At 44.7% G+C, this 15080-nt stretch overlaps 1 protein-coding gene across 7 annotated transcripts in view; it reads left to right on the top strand.

Annotated features, from left to right (window-relative positions):
• The window catches only part of CACNA1I (calcium voltage-gated channel subunit alpha1 I), a 354183-nt gene extending 341186 nt beyond the window's left edge, over window positions 1–12997 (top strand). For 5 of the 7 annotated variants that reach the window (XM_083400406.1, XM_083400407.1, XM_083400409.1 and 2 more), the window contains 4 exons: window positions 1758–1877; window positions 2659–2824; window positions 4301–4497; window positions 7152–12997. In XM_083400406.1, the coding sequence (XP_083256532.1) occupies window positions 1758–1877; window positions 2659–2824; window positions 4301–4497; window positions 7152–7862 (1194 nt within the window). In that variant the 3' untranslated portion in view covers window positions 7863–12997. The remainder of the gene's footprint in view (window positions 1–1757; window positions 1878–2658; window positions 2825–4300; window positions 4498–7151) is intronic. The other 2 variants (XM_083400408.1, XM_083400411.1) reach the window with 1 other exon arrangement.
• Window positions 12998–15080: the final 2083 nt, after the last annotated feature.

The raw sequence follows: 15080 nt of genomic DNA, 5'->3' as shown, positions 1-15080 counted from the left end.
TTCTTTTTGTGCTGGATTTCAGTGGAAAAGATTGTCACTTCTTGCAAAGCAGCTGTACAGCAAATATTAACTGTTCTAGCATTTGTAATCCCAGGGTATTTTTGAAAGCCACAAATCAGGAAGGGTTACTTTTACAGTCTTTTGCAGATGTAATATATCAGGGTTCCCAGAGGTGCAGAGTTGAGGGTGTTTTGATATGAACTTCAGTTATGTGTGCGATAGTTGATGAAACTCATTAGATGAACAGTTCAAACAAAGGCTGTGTTTCCTTTTTGTGTGTAGATATTGTGTGTAGATAGTTGTGTTGTGTGTTGACGTGGTGTAATTGTGGTTTTCCTTTCCTTTCTTTTCTTTTCTCAATGTTTGGATCATTGGTGGTGGTTATACTACATTTTGCATAGCATTGGGCACAATCCAGCACGCAATGCATAAATCCCATTGACACCGCAGGATTTAAGCACACAAGATGATGCACTGGATTGTGCCCACAATGCTCTAACCTGAGTAGTTCAGTAGATAGCTTCCATGGAAGTACCGTTGTGTTAGTGCTACGAAGATTGCCGTCATTGTGTCCCTTTGCTGGATTACATCATGATGGTGGATTACCTTTTTGGAAATCTACTTCAGGCATATCTTCCATTCATTCCCAATGAGGTATTGGTCTGAAGGAGTCCTAACATGGCACTGCCACTGATTCTGCTATACTTCCTGTCCAAAGCCATCAGCTCTCCATATCATATTTCGTCACTATTTACAAACACAACATGCACACGCATTTCTACACAAACACAGGAAAGCAAAGACCTTGCCCGAGGAGCCCTGCAAACTAGGTCAAGATCACGGAGATGATACGCAACCAGAAAAGATCAAATGCCATACTAGATTAGTAGAAGTTCTCTAGAGGCCAGTGCTGCCTTTTGAAATTGAAGATGTAGGCTGAATCAGAGGGAAAATAACGAGGAAAAACTAATCCAGTGAATGAAATGGGAGAAGATGGGGAGAAGATGTCAAGGTGGAAAGCTATGGTGGAAAGAAACAAGAGGTAAAGACATAGGAGCAAAGGCTTGAAAACAAGGAAGATTCCCTTATAAAGTTAAATAAAAGCAACAACTGGGAAAACGGGAGGGGGGGTAGAATGAGAGCAGAGTGTAGGATGATTTTTTTTTAGTTCCATCTTAGTATACTGGAATTAGAAAAAGGAAAAGAAGAAAAATAAGTAGGGAATCCAGAAGGAAATAGCTGGAGGAGTTGCTCAGCTGCATGATATTGATATGGATTGCATGAAACAATGGTTACTGTTGCTGGAATGAAGGCGTCCCTATTATCATCCTGTTTGACTGGAACAGGTTCTTCTATCCTCAACTGGTCTTTGGGATAGGCTCTGTCTGGAGAATCCCCCTGTCTTTCCTCCACCGGTATGGAATCAGTTGCATCCAGAATCATGGAGCCAAAATCGTTAGAGCTGAACAAAACACCTTCTCTATGCATTCCAACCCAAGAAGATGTTGATAGTGAATGTACTGCAGCTAAAATGGTCCATGAGAAATGCCAGTGACTGCTTTGTTCTCTCTTTTTCTGTTCTTTTCTCTCCTCAAACAATTTATCTCATTGTATGCAGAATTGGGTTAGGACTCCATAAACCTCATGTGTGGTCTTCCTCCTTGTCATCGAACCATTTCTTAAAGCAATGTGACTGGTTGAGCGATAGAATCTATCTGTGATGTGTGATAGCTTTCCCCCACCCCCTCTGACTGCAGGTTCAGCTGGCCGAAATGGAAGGCTTATCACTCAACTCTGATAAGTCTTCCATCCTGCTTGGGGACGATGGAGACAACAACAGTGTCGATCAGCCAAGCCCTAAGGAGGAGGAGGCCAAGGTAAAACTTTCCAAGAGTTTATGTGGATATATATTCCCCTTTGAAACAATCACTGGGCTTCAGGCCAGATAAGAGAAAGTACTTCTTCATACAACACTTAATTAAACTAGGAAACTTGCAGGAGGCTGTGATGGCCAACAAACTTAGTTGGATGGGAGAACTCCACTCCCTCCACCTTCTCATATACAACCCTTCCTTAAACTGAAGTGTCTTCCTGGGGTCTTGTATGTGAGCACCTAGAGCAATAGAAGGGAGTGGTATATGTGTGACAGAAAATGAAGCTAGTAAGCTGTGCTTGTGTGACTAGGGCAAGTGGTGTGGGTTTCTAAGAGGAAATAGGTATAGAAAAGATATTGCAAATGTTCATACATTTCCTTTTCTGCTAGCTATAACTTATCTGGATGCAGATGATGCATAATAGGATATGGATGTGATTGATTGATTGATTGATTGATTGATTGATTACCAGTTAGTGATCATTGTAGGATAAGTGTCAATGCACTAGAGATGTTAAGGGGAGGCAAATTCCCAAGGATAGGGTAGCATAGGGAGATGAACTGTTTGATGAAAGTAGGAAATTATTATCCCTTTTGCTACCCACAAACTCAGTGGCAAATGCCTCTTGCAACTGGGCTCTAGTGTCCCAGGCATATTCTGCAGGTATTCGAATAAAGCTGTAAATGTTCTTATTGATCAAACAATGGATTTGACGATGATTTTATTCTTCTATTTTTTGGATAAATTTGAAATTTTATAAGGCAAACGTCTTTCTTTTATCTAGGATGGTGAAGACAGTCCTAACTCCACAGGGATTGTGGGTTTGGAGGAATGTCTCTTCCCTTTAACAAATATGGAAGCTTCTCCAACTCCAGAAAGCTACTTGTGTGAAGTGGAGAAAATCTCTTTCAGTCCAGTCCAGTCTTGGCTGAAGAACGAGAGCAACCCAGGTGGGCAATACCCTAGTGCTCCTTTGGACAATCCCATGGTGCCATGCAGAGATACCTTGTTCTTCCGAGGGCCACTTTTTAAGATACATGTTGTACTCAGCTACAGAAAGCTGACTACAAATGCATGCACGGTTTCATCAATTCCAAATTGCATACTTGGGAATAAATTAACTGATTTTCCCAATCCTCTTTCCCATTCCATCCATTCCCAAGAAGGGAAATGACAATATCAGTTGCCAAGGACAAAATATATCGCAAGATTGGCTGCATAAATCTAAGCATATAAACTGTTTCTTCCCTACATCATCTGTGAGCTGCACATCTTTTAACTTCAGTTTGCAAATTCAGCCTCCTGGCCTATTTGTTTTTTAATTCATTATTTCATTTCTATGTCCCACTCTTTCTCCAGTGATCTTGGGGCACCATACGTAGTATGTTTTTCCCAACAGATCTATGCAGTAGTTTAGGGCAAGAGAGAGTGACTCTTCCAAGGTCACTCAGTGAGCTTCATGGCAAAGCAGAGATTAGTCATCCTAGAATTGCCTCTGGCTTTCTATCTCCTTTAAAGCCAAAAAGATTTCAAAGTAAAGCCCAGGCTGTAAGTAAAGATCAGTCCTGGACCATTGCCACAGTCCCTCATGCTGACACACCAGTGGGTACTGAATTAGGCCTTGTTCACATCACCAGCTCTGTTCTTTCTTGGTGTTGGCTGATCTGCCCTTGATGGATTACTCAGGGAAGATTGGGCAATGGGAGAAGAAACATGGCTGGAATAGAGGCACTGCTAGAAGTAGAGAATAAATTCAATTCAGTTTGCATTTAAATGTGAACATATCAAATTCACACTTTTCAGAAACCGTGCATGAGCTGAAACTCAAGCCTTCAAAATTTGTGCTCCTCCAAATTCTGCAGTACAGTCCTCCAACCAAGTAATGTGTGCAAAAATGTATACACTAGGGTAAAGTGTTCCTATAAATGCATATATTAGTAAAAAAATAATAATAGAAAAATGCAGTATATTAGGGGGAATTGCCTTGCAAAAATGTGTGTATCTGGCAAGATTGTATATAAAAGTGTGTGTATTAGAAGTTCACACAAGAAGCTCGTGAATTTGCATCAGGACTTTTTAAAAGAAAATCTCAAATTGATGTATAAATGTAGAGAACTGAACTTTGGGAAAGATTGGAAAAATGAGACAAAATGAAAGTGACATATTCACCCATCCGTAAGGACTGCTGTCCTTGCTGGAAGTACTGGCTGAGGGTGAAGTGCAGGCTGAGTACTTCCAGTACTGGCTACCCGGGAAGAAAGAGCGAATAGATGGCAAGAAGGAAGAAAGCTTTACAAGAAAAATCAAGTTTGATTGCCTGTGTTTCCTCATTAAAGAAGTGACATGTGGATGTACCCTGCAGATTTCTGACATGGGTAGAAACGGATTTGAACAGTGCTGATTTTTTTCCTCCTTGACTCTGTCAGGTCCTCCCACCCCCTTCTCTCCAGATGCATCCAATCCCCTGTTACCATTGCGAGCAGAGTTTTTCGTCCCAGCTGTTTCTGCCAATCCACCAAGTCAGGAGAAAGCTTCCTGCCCAGAGAGCCTCCCAAAAATCTCTTTGCAAGCTTCCTGGGCGTCTCTGCAATCTCCAGGTGTCCACTGCTCACTTATCCACCAGGTAAGGACTCCTGCAACCACCATTCCTCTATCTGTCCATTGCCAAACATTTTAGCCTCTCATAGACTTAAGGTAGAGGGGATTAAATGTTGTGTGGGAAAAGAGTTGACTGCCACATTTAGATTTTGCACTCTGACCTGGAAGTGGGGGGGGGGGGGATGTTCCGCACAAACAACTTCATTCTGTAGGAATTTGCTGGAAGACAGGCTTCTTCCATTTGCTTGTTTTAGCATCTCATCAGTGACACACAGCAAAGCTTCAAGGAAGATGAGCTCATGTTTGAAGTTAGTGTCAGCTCCATCACAGACACAAGGACCGTGCTTTGTTGGTATAGTCACAATTCCACACTGTATTGTGAATTGTCTTTATCTCGGGGGGCGGGGTGTTAATAAAACTAGGTATCCACGCAATGATGAAATCCTCAGAACCAGATATACATTATTGGGGTTGAATATTAGATAAACCTAGTATAAATGCTTTCCCCTAGCTCGGCCACACCTCGTTTCAGGTGTTTTTCTCTCTAACTTCCAATGGCACACACCTGTGGAAGAAGAACAAGTCTGGGGGAAAGAGGAGCAGTGGAAAGTTGCAGGTGGATAAGGAAAAGAGACTTAATTTATACCTTGCCTTTTGACCAAGATTGTGACTTTCCAGGCTATTCTCAAGGCCCAAAGCTTTAACGCTGCAAACTGGACTCTTGGCCCTGACTTTGAAGACACAGAAGTGAAATGTGGAATTCCAACCTTACTTTGCAGCCCCAGATTGGATATTAGTCCTCTCCTGTCCCAATCAGGGAAATTTTCCATTTTGCAATTTCGTGAAGGATAAGGCTATCAACAGCTACTAGCTATGATAGCAATTTTCAGCCACCACTATGAGAGGCTCTGAGTGCAAGTTGCTGGGAGCCACAGGTGGGGAGAGTGCCTTGCCCTCAGGTTCTGCTTGTGAGCTTCCCATGAGCATATGGTTGGCCACTGTGAGAACTAGGCCCGGATCCAGCAGCATCTATGCTCTTCCCTATTTCCCCCTATATTTATGCCAAGATCCAACCACCTCACATGCACACCTTGCAAAGAAGGTGCAGGAATATCCATACAGGGTCTTCTGAGTCCTCCTCCTCCTTCCTTACTATAGGTACTGTTGGGGAAACATCAGGGTTTGTGTCCATTACCAATCAAGGGAGGGCATGTCCACATCTCACATAGTTTTAACCAGGCTCTCAGATGTAAGCTACTCCCACAAAGAGTATAAATTCCCTATGTGCAAGAAGCCTGGAGAGAGGCAGGGTACCTTTCTTTTTAGCCTGGAATAGTCTTTCTTGATCAGCAGGGATTGGGCACATTGATGTGCCCACTTGGCATCACTTCCATGCCCCACATGGACCCCAGTTGTCTGGATGCTTGAGTGACACAAATAATTCCCCAAGATTACGTGTGCTTCCCTTACTTTGTTACTAAACCCATACCTGCCTTGTTGTTGTCCTGATTCTAATGCTGTGAACAATTAATGTACATTGGAGTCACTTCGTATGCTATGGAATGAAGGGTTGTGTGAAGAGGGGAAGAGACTTGCTCCCAGACATGGCTCCTCTTTTCCAGGTCCTGCTATTTTACAGCTGCTTGGTTGCAGACCACATTCTAAGGTGGAAATCAATTGCTGGAGGATGTACAATTTTGGTCTTGAGCACTTGAAGGACACATGTGCCAAGAGCACTCCAGAGTCCCTTTTAACATAGCATTGACATGTTGGCAGACCAGCTAAACAACAATAATTAAAAGGGGATAGCCTGAAAGAGATGTGTAAAATTAAAAGCAGTGTGGGGAGAATTGAGAGAGAGCATGGAAAGAAAAAAATGTCTCTCTTATATAATAATAGAACTGCAGGGCGTCTAACGATATTGATTGGCACTAGAGTCAAAATGAAATATTTCTTCACAAAGCGCAAAATTAATACCATTCATTACCACAACTTGTGATGCTGGCCACCATCTCTGATAGCTTTTTCAAATGAAAGGCTAATTAACTGGAGACAGATTCATCAAATGTCTTCTAGGCAGGACTGAAAAGACATAGACATCCATGTTCGGAAGTAGTGTCCCTCTCTCAGGTTCTGGAAACAAGCAAGAAAACACCTGTCATGTAGATGTCCACTGCTAGAGACAGTGGGTGGCACTCAACTACATTCTACTCAGAGGAGACCCATTGTAATTAATGGATCTAACTTGGTCACCTTCTGTAATTTCAATGGGTCTGCTCTAATTAAACATAGCTTAATTAGGGTGCTGACATTAATGGCATTTGGTCTGATCCATCAGTGCCATCTACACACACACACACACACACACACACACACAGTGGCCAACAGTGGCCTTGTGATGATGCTGCACATTGCTGTTTTCAGGAGATACTGCTGATTGGGAGCTAAGAACTGGAACAGTGTCCAGTGTGCCTTCTTCAGGGTGGTGAGACATGAATTGGGGGCAGGCAGCATTGAATTGCTTTAATGTTAACCTTCCCACTGATGCATGACAACTGAGAAATCATAGGACAGTAGAGTTGGAAAGAACCCAAAGGGTTCACCCATCCAACCCCCTGCAATGCAGGAATCACTGCTCATCAACCACTTTGTTTCTGTTGTTGATTCTTGACCCTGCAGACCACAGAGAGCGACACCTCCCTGGAAGACTGCAGGAGCAACAGTTCGGAAGGCAGCTTGCAGACCACACTGGAGGACAGCTTAAACCTCAGTGACTCGCCCCAGTGCACCCTGGACCTCCCAGTTGCACTGTGCCCAGTGCCAGCCACAGCCACCAAAAAAGCCTTGGTGGCGCCTCTTTCCCCTGCCTCCCGCAGGCAGAGCTTGAGGGGCCGTGGGATCTTCACTCTCCGGAACATCAGCCGGCACCAGCGGAGCCACAGCAGCGGCGGGAGCACCAGCCCCGGCTGCACTTACCATGACTCCATGGACCCTTCGGACGAGGAGGGCGCAGGGAGCAGCCTGAGAGGCGGAGGCAACAACAGCGAGCAGTCAGAGACCCTCAGCAGTCTCTCTCTGACGTCCCTCTTCTCGCCGCCCCCTCCGCCCCAAGGTCTGGCGCTTGTGAAGAAGTGCAACAGCACCAGCAGTCTCCATGCCAACCCTTCCTCCCGGGGCTCTGCAGCAACCGACGGCAAGCAGTTCTACTCTGTTGACCCCAGGGGTTTTTTATCCATGCCCTCGTGGGTGACGGACTTCTGCAAGAACAGCCCCTCTCCGCGGGAGGGCAACGTACCAGAGGGCTCGGACAGGATTGAGACTGCAGGCCACAGCTCCCCGGTTCCCTCCGAGTTGCAGCTGGGGAGTGGAGTCAGCAAGAGGAATAGATGAGGCAGCTCCCTAAGACAGGGAGGAAGAGCGTCGTGTGAACAAGGGAGCGTGTGCCGGCTGCCATTTCCGAAACAGTTCCAAGCGCAGGAGCTGTGGAGAAGGAAACAAGCAGACACGCAAAATATAAATATGTGTGTGTGCGTGCGTGTGCGTGTGTATGTGTGGAAAACAAAGACTTTTGTACCATACCTCAGAGACACGAGAGAGCGAAAGCAATATGTGGACCCCCCCACCCACCTACCCATGCACGGGACCACCACCTCTGCAAAGACGACAGTGGGGCATAGGAATCCAGAGAATTCTGGGTGATGAGGCTGAAGAGCCTCTGGCCCAAGGAGTAGCCTGGGGGGCAGCCGTTTACTCCTCTACATAGACAAATATATATGTACAGATATAGAGAATGATTTATTTATTTTTTTTACAGAGAGTTTAGGACTTCCAGAAAAGTGCTAAGCGTGAAAAGGGCAGGGTCTTGGGGGGGAGGGGATTATTTCAGACTGAAATCAGCAACCAAGCTGTGTTTTAAGGGTTTGGGAATCTCTTTTGAGGAAAATCAGATTGCTCTATGTTTCTATTTGGGAAAGAGTAATAGTGCAAAAGCTATTGTCCAGCTGTTTGGGGGAGACGGGGCAGCAAAGGACAGCTCACTATGTGAAAATGCTCCATAGAAATACTGAGGGTGAGCACCATTAAATGTTCAGCTGGGGTTGTGTCCACTCAGTGTAGTTGAGCTCCTCAGGCAAGGACAATGAAGGCTCCATTTCTTAAATGTGAACTCTGAGGGTCTTGCGGCTCCGACTGTGGGGCCCTGGAGCACTGGAGGCTATTCAGGTTTGCTTTTTTTAAGGGTGTGCGTGTGACAACAAGAAGTCACAGGGCAATTACTGGATGCTCCAATTCTCACTGATCTTTTTTTTTCCTTTTTGCAAAAAAAAAAAAAATCTAAGAAAGAAAGCTGCTTGGGGGGAACTACTCTGTACTGTTAAGGGGTTTGGGGTGTAGAGTTTATTTTCTTTATCATTCAGTACTTTTGAAGAGTCTATTTTAGAAGCCCAAAGGTGCAAAAACCATCTCTAGAGAAAGGTATGTTATTTTTTACAAATATATTGAAAGAATAAAAATGAAACACGAGAGAATGAGCAAGAGGAGCAGGCCGAACCTCAAGCGTAAAGCGCCATTAGCTCTCTGTCTCCAGTTTGGGGCTCATAACTTTGACACACGGGGATTTATCGCTGAATAATCTTAGGGAAGATGGGTGAGCCTTGTTCCTCCCCAATGCTTTTTTATGGCCTTCTATGCTAATTCAGTGCGGTGGCTCTTGGATTGTGTCAGATGAGATAAGAATTCAAAACAGTCTGCACCTTTTTGGGCCCCGACAGCAGAAGTTGATGGAGAGGGCCAAGCTGCAGCTGTGGTTGGCATTGCATGTATCTTTTAAAAACTTTAAATAGCTGCTGCTGCTGAAAGGCGGGAAGCAGGGTGGATTGGGACCACGATGCATGCAGGGCGGCTTTAACCCTTTCCCCTGACAGCCCCTCTCAAGCTGCTTTTTGACACAGGAAGGAAGCCCCCCACTGGCTCCAATGAGCACTTCCCTCTGATGCCAAATAGCAACTTGAGGGGGACAGGAGGAAAGAGTTAAACTGCTTCCCCAGCTGCTGCAGTGTCAGTCATCGTGATTTGGCCCCACATCAGCTATTTATGGTCTTTAAAAGTTACACACAACACCAAACTGCATGTATAATGTCACATGTAGTTTGGCCTTGAGTGAGTGAGTGAGTGTGTGTATGTGTGTACATGTGTGTAAATGTATGTGTATATGCAATACAGTGGGTTATTTATTCACCAGTGAATGTTTGAAAGGATTGTTGCTCGCCTTTTCTGTGCTTTGCAAACAGGGTGGATTGATCACCAGGGTGGTGGCCCGTTGCTGGTTAGATATAGTGGCTGGTTAGACGAAATCTGCTCAGTCATAGGGATCGTTCTCAAAAAAACAGAGAGGTCCGTTTCTTTCTCTATCATGTAACTCATTCCCAGTGATTCAATCCCCCTTTCAGGGTGCCTTTGTATCCAGTCTTGCTTTTTCTACCACTAGCCAAGCCCTCTGCTAGGAAGACTGATTTCTGGAAAGCATATATTATTATTTTTCAGGGCAGGGGTAGGACATTCAGCGATGCAACTTAGTGTTGCCAACTGACCCAGGGGTGGGAGCAACCTGGCAGGCTCCTTTGGCAGAAGCATGATCCACAGAAATCAGCAGGTGAAGCTTTTCCCATCATGGAGATGGAATCTCTCTCTTGCTTATTGCTGCAGATCGAAGCACTGTTTCATGGCACATCTACAGGTGCTGGTGGAAAAGTTGGCAGCCAACTTAAAGGGCTTTGGGAAAACAACAGTAGGAAACGATCCCCTTTCCTGCTACCATGTTTCTCTTCGCTGAAAGGCACATGCCATTGGGGTGGAGGGGGAGAGGTGCATAGGGAGGAGAGCTTGCTTTCAGAGCAGGGCACTCCTGTCCTCTGCTGCATAGAGTGGACCACACCTACCTCTGTGGACCCCTTCTGCAATTTTGGGGCTTGCGCCAAGGGTCAAGGCCCTTTAAAGAGCCATGATTGTAGCCCCCTGTAACGTAAGGAGCAAGGGCACTGCTGGTCTGTATGTCAAAACAGTTGTTTTGTTCTTTATATTTGATGAGGCAGTAAATACCAAATGGAGATGGAATTACAATGGCATCACACCTCGGAAAGTAATACATGTTCCTTAGCGAGTGCAGAAGCTGAACTGAGCAGTGTGTCTAATGCTCTGGGATCCCCTAAGAGATCTGAAATCCCCACCTCTTCAGATAAGCCACTGGTCTGCGTTAATAAAGCAATAACAGCAGTGTTGATTTTAAATGTTTCTTTTGTGCTGAATTTTGTGGCATGTTTCCCACCTATTTTCTTTTTCAAGCATAAAACTGTCATGGGGAGAGAAAAGGCAGCCCCTCTTTAAATCACACACACTCCCCTGCAAGGGACAAGGAAGCAGTCTCTACCAAAACATTTTAATGAGACTGAAATTGATCAACTTCATCATCCCCATCCCATGCTAAAATCGTTCAGGGGCCAGTTCATTCTGTTCATCAGGGAATCTCCAGCCATTTTTGCTTTTGGACAGCTGTCAGACGACAACATCAGCTCCCGTACCAAACACCAACAGAGGCACAGTAGACCTCACACTGCCTGCCAAAATAGTAGGTAGGGATTTTACATTCCTATTGGATGTTGCCTATGAAAATCCCTGCAAAACTCAATGGGGAGCCCAATGCACATCTGCACGCTCACAATATCATGCCAAAATGTCATGGTGTGAACTGAATATATGAAATTGTACCTAGATATGCTTGAAATGTGGAGAGAGAAAGCCCACTCACACGCAAAGACAAAATATGCAGTGTATAATGTTGTCTGCAGTTATTTCAAATGTAGCCTTAAATAGTGGAGAGGTGGACATGAAAAGCAGCTAGGAATTTAATTTCCTTGTATTGAGAGTGGCTGCAAAGTCTGAGGAATTCAGAAGGGGTGCTTAACCCTTCCTTTGCCCACCCGTTTGTCTCTGTGTTAGTGTTGGGCCCGCTTGTGTTTGTACTGTAAAGTGTTGTTCTGCCCTGAGAATGGTCGCCATCAAAGAGTAGAGCAGGGTTCAAACCTGCATTGCTTAGAGCCTGATTCTATGCATGTTTAATTAGAAGTAATTCCCACTCTCCAGTGGTGCTAGGCTGGGTCTCCGGTTGTCATGTTTGAGAAAGCACCATCTCATGTTCACAAGCAGGTTTTCTGCTTCATACATTTCAGTTATTTTGATAACCGTTTCTGTCTTGCGAGCCCTTACATTTCAGGGGCTTGTTTTTTGTTTGCACATTTTTCATAACCTTACAATAGGAGGGTCTTTGTTGGGGGGCTTCTGGCTTGGCCAATGACCAGAGAAGGTGCTTTCCCAAACCTTCTAAGGTTTAATTTGATGATAAAAGCAGTTGTCCCTTCCTCCTAAATAAGTGTCCTCAGGTGGCCCCTAATGCATCACCAAAAAAAGTTGCATAAAATTTGCATATGGCAATTTATATGTTTAGATACAAATCTGGAGGCAGACTGACCAGGTGACCTGTGTGCCTCTTTGGTCTGCTCTGCTGGTGTTAACTATTGATAGGCAACTTCAAAAGCCCTGCTCTTTCTCATTGTTCTTTATTTTTAAAGTAGACCTTGATTACACAGTCCTTCAGAGGACAAACAGAGCAGTGTTCTCTGGTATCCCTTCAAATGACACAGTCACCCTAAAGAATGCACACTCAGCCATTTATTATGTGTACCTGGCAACTAATCTGGATGAATTGTTTGGGTACAGACAAAATCTATGCTGTTGGAAAAACTATAATCTGTTATCCCAGCTATGAATCCACAATCTCGCCTGGCCTTCATTTTATGAAATATTCAATGCCTCATTTATCTGAAGGTGCTGCCACCAATTTGTGTCTATAGAAATCCCAGCCAGCTTCTGTTATGTAACGCTCTGATGTTTAACTTGAATTTAAAACACACAGACATCTACACCTTATCAACAAAATCCCATCCTTCCTTCCTTCCCAAAAACAGATTCCTCGCTCGCATTTTCATTTCTTTCTACAAGTAAAGGAAAAGGCTTTTGGCCTAGGAAATGTGTTACCATGGCAACCAAGGACTAGGTTATCTTTAGAGAATATTTTGCCTCTCCCTTTTAATTATTTACTAATGGTTTTGAAAAAGAAGACGACACATCTATTCTTCCCAGAGAGTGGGTTGTTATAAAATGCAACAAAACAGGTTATTTCTATATGCTGGCTTAGAGTGAAGGTTCTGCTCTATTATGTGAGAAGGTCTGTTTATGCCTGGTTGGTCTCCTTTCCACTGGGGCTCTCTTGTCCAGTCCCTTTAGTGGGGAGTCACAGGAAGACACAGGTCCCTTGTGCCTGCAGGAATTTTGTCTATCTCAGAAACTGCACAGGGTGGAAAGGAAGTCTCATTGGAAAGTCTCCCCAGTGAAGGAAACAAAACAAAACACAGGAGACAAATGCACTTTGTGTAGAAAGTTTTGAACATTAAAGTATTGCCTTTTGACAAGAACGACTGTGGTGTGGTGTTATTTCTCCTGCTCTCCCCTCAAGAGGTTGTTTCTGCAGTATGGTAGCAAGAATAAATGTTTTTTAAAACAACTGCTCCACTTCACTGCGAAAGGAGGGGGTTGCCCACCCTTTTCAGCCGATTATCAAAACTAGGAACCGATTATAAAAGTTACCTAGGCTGCACCCACATTATTCCATCTTCCCAATGTTTTTATTACCTGTCATTTTCTGCATTTTATGTGATCTTTCAGACAATGTAAAATCCACTTCTGGAAATCTCATGGAATCTAGCAGGAGCTTAATGTCTCCAGGAAAAAAATAATCCAGAAATATTGTGGGAGTTTTTACATTGCAAGGGCTTGTCCACACTTCAGCTTCTCCAATGATTTCTAGGCACAAGTCCAAGAGGTTTTTCGTCTGCCCTGCCACTTTCCCCAGGAAAACCCACTGTTTGCATCTGAATCATAACAAATTTCAATTGACTTTTCTGTAGATTTACATTTGTTCCAATTCAGCTTTAAACAGCAGGTTGTGATTCGAGGACCCGATCCCCGCTTGGGGAATAAAGACACGTGGACACAGAATGTAAGGTTAATGGGTAAGGTAAAGGCCACAACTTTACTGATTACAGCATGTGAGAAAGTATTGGCTTAGGCATTGGACCACGGAACATTAGACTCCACCCATTCATAGAGGGGTGAGTCTGAGGAGGAGTTAACCACCAGTAGGGGAAGCCTGTTGATGCTAATCCAACTACAGTGGTGCCCCGCAAGACGAATGCCTCGCAAGACGGAAAACCCGCAAGACGAAAGGGTTTTCCGTCTGCAGAGGCGCTTCGCAAGACGAATTTCCCTATGGGCTTGCTTCGCAAGACGAAAATTGACGAAAAATTTTGAGGGTTTTTTTTGCTCCAAAACCCCTTTTTCTGAATCGCTAAGCTGCTAAAAGCATTTTAGCAGCAAAACCGCTAATCCCTTAAGCCTTAAAAAGCCGTTTTTAGCCTTTAAAGTGCCAATAGCGCTAATAGCGCTAATCCGTCAATGGGCTTGCTTCGCAAGACGAAAAAACCGCAAGACGAAAAGACTCACGGAACGGATTCTTTTCATCTTGCGAGGCACCACTGTATAGGCTCTCTTCCTGATGTCACCAAGGGTCGTGCCATGGCCCCCCACCACACGGGCATCGGACAGGATCCACAACTGCCAGATTCCTTTGGCGGAATACCCAAAATTGTTGGGGAAGGCGATGGCCACACCTTGCCCCCCAAAACACCAACACCACATTCCAATGCCTAACCGCCAAATACCACGAAAGTTGTGACAGTTGCTACGAGGTAGGTGAAAAAAACCAAGAGGCCGGGCCAATTTAGCCAATTGGAAAAAAACTCCTACCAGGCCCCCTGGTTAAACAGGGCGACCAACCAGAGGTCCATAGCAAAGTCTCAGGAACAGCTAATCTAAAGGGAGTGGAGGGTGGGTGACTCGAAGAAAATGTGTGTGCAATGGTGGGGATGGCTGGCGCGGCTGCGTTCGAGCAGCAAGCTCAAACTGGGTGCCCAACTGGGAAGGGGCGTGGCACCAGCCCTGGAGTTGAAGCAGGGGGCGGAGCGCCCCCTGCATGACGCAGGAATCATCTCCCGCTCACAACCCCTTCCCTCCTGGGAGTAGGAAAGGCTTTTTCCCAGGGAAAGCAGCAGAACATATAAAAAACCTCTCAAACATGAGCCTTGAAAACACGGGACAAGCAGAATATAATGTGGACCAAACAGAAGTATGGCTGAATGTTGCATTTTTCATGGTTTTACCACCAGACAAAGTCACAAAATTGTGGGCTGCATTTTTGAATCATGGGGGAACAGAAGTGCACACACTCAAAGACAGACTGCTTCAGAGATAGAAATTGGGGACAGGCAGTTTTATTGGGACCGTGTATACACTAGCAGTTTGAATATTCAAACTGTTCTCTATAGTTTTGAGGTGCTGTATCTCTTTACATTCTATTCAGGTCAATGAGTATTGAAGATGTTCTGCACAGTGGGAAGAAATACTTAGCACCTTGCACAGATATCTTCAGTTCTCACCCAC

Source organism: Podarcis tiliguerta (genome assembly GCF_965153285.1).
Source record: "Podarcis tiliguerta genome assembly, chromosome: 10".
Lineage (NCBI taxonomy): Eukaryota > Metazoa > Chordata > Lepidosauria > Squamata > Lacertidae > Podarcis > Podarcis tiliguerta.
This window is presented reverse-complemented; position numbering and strand designations above follow the sequence as displayed.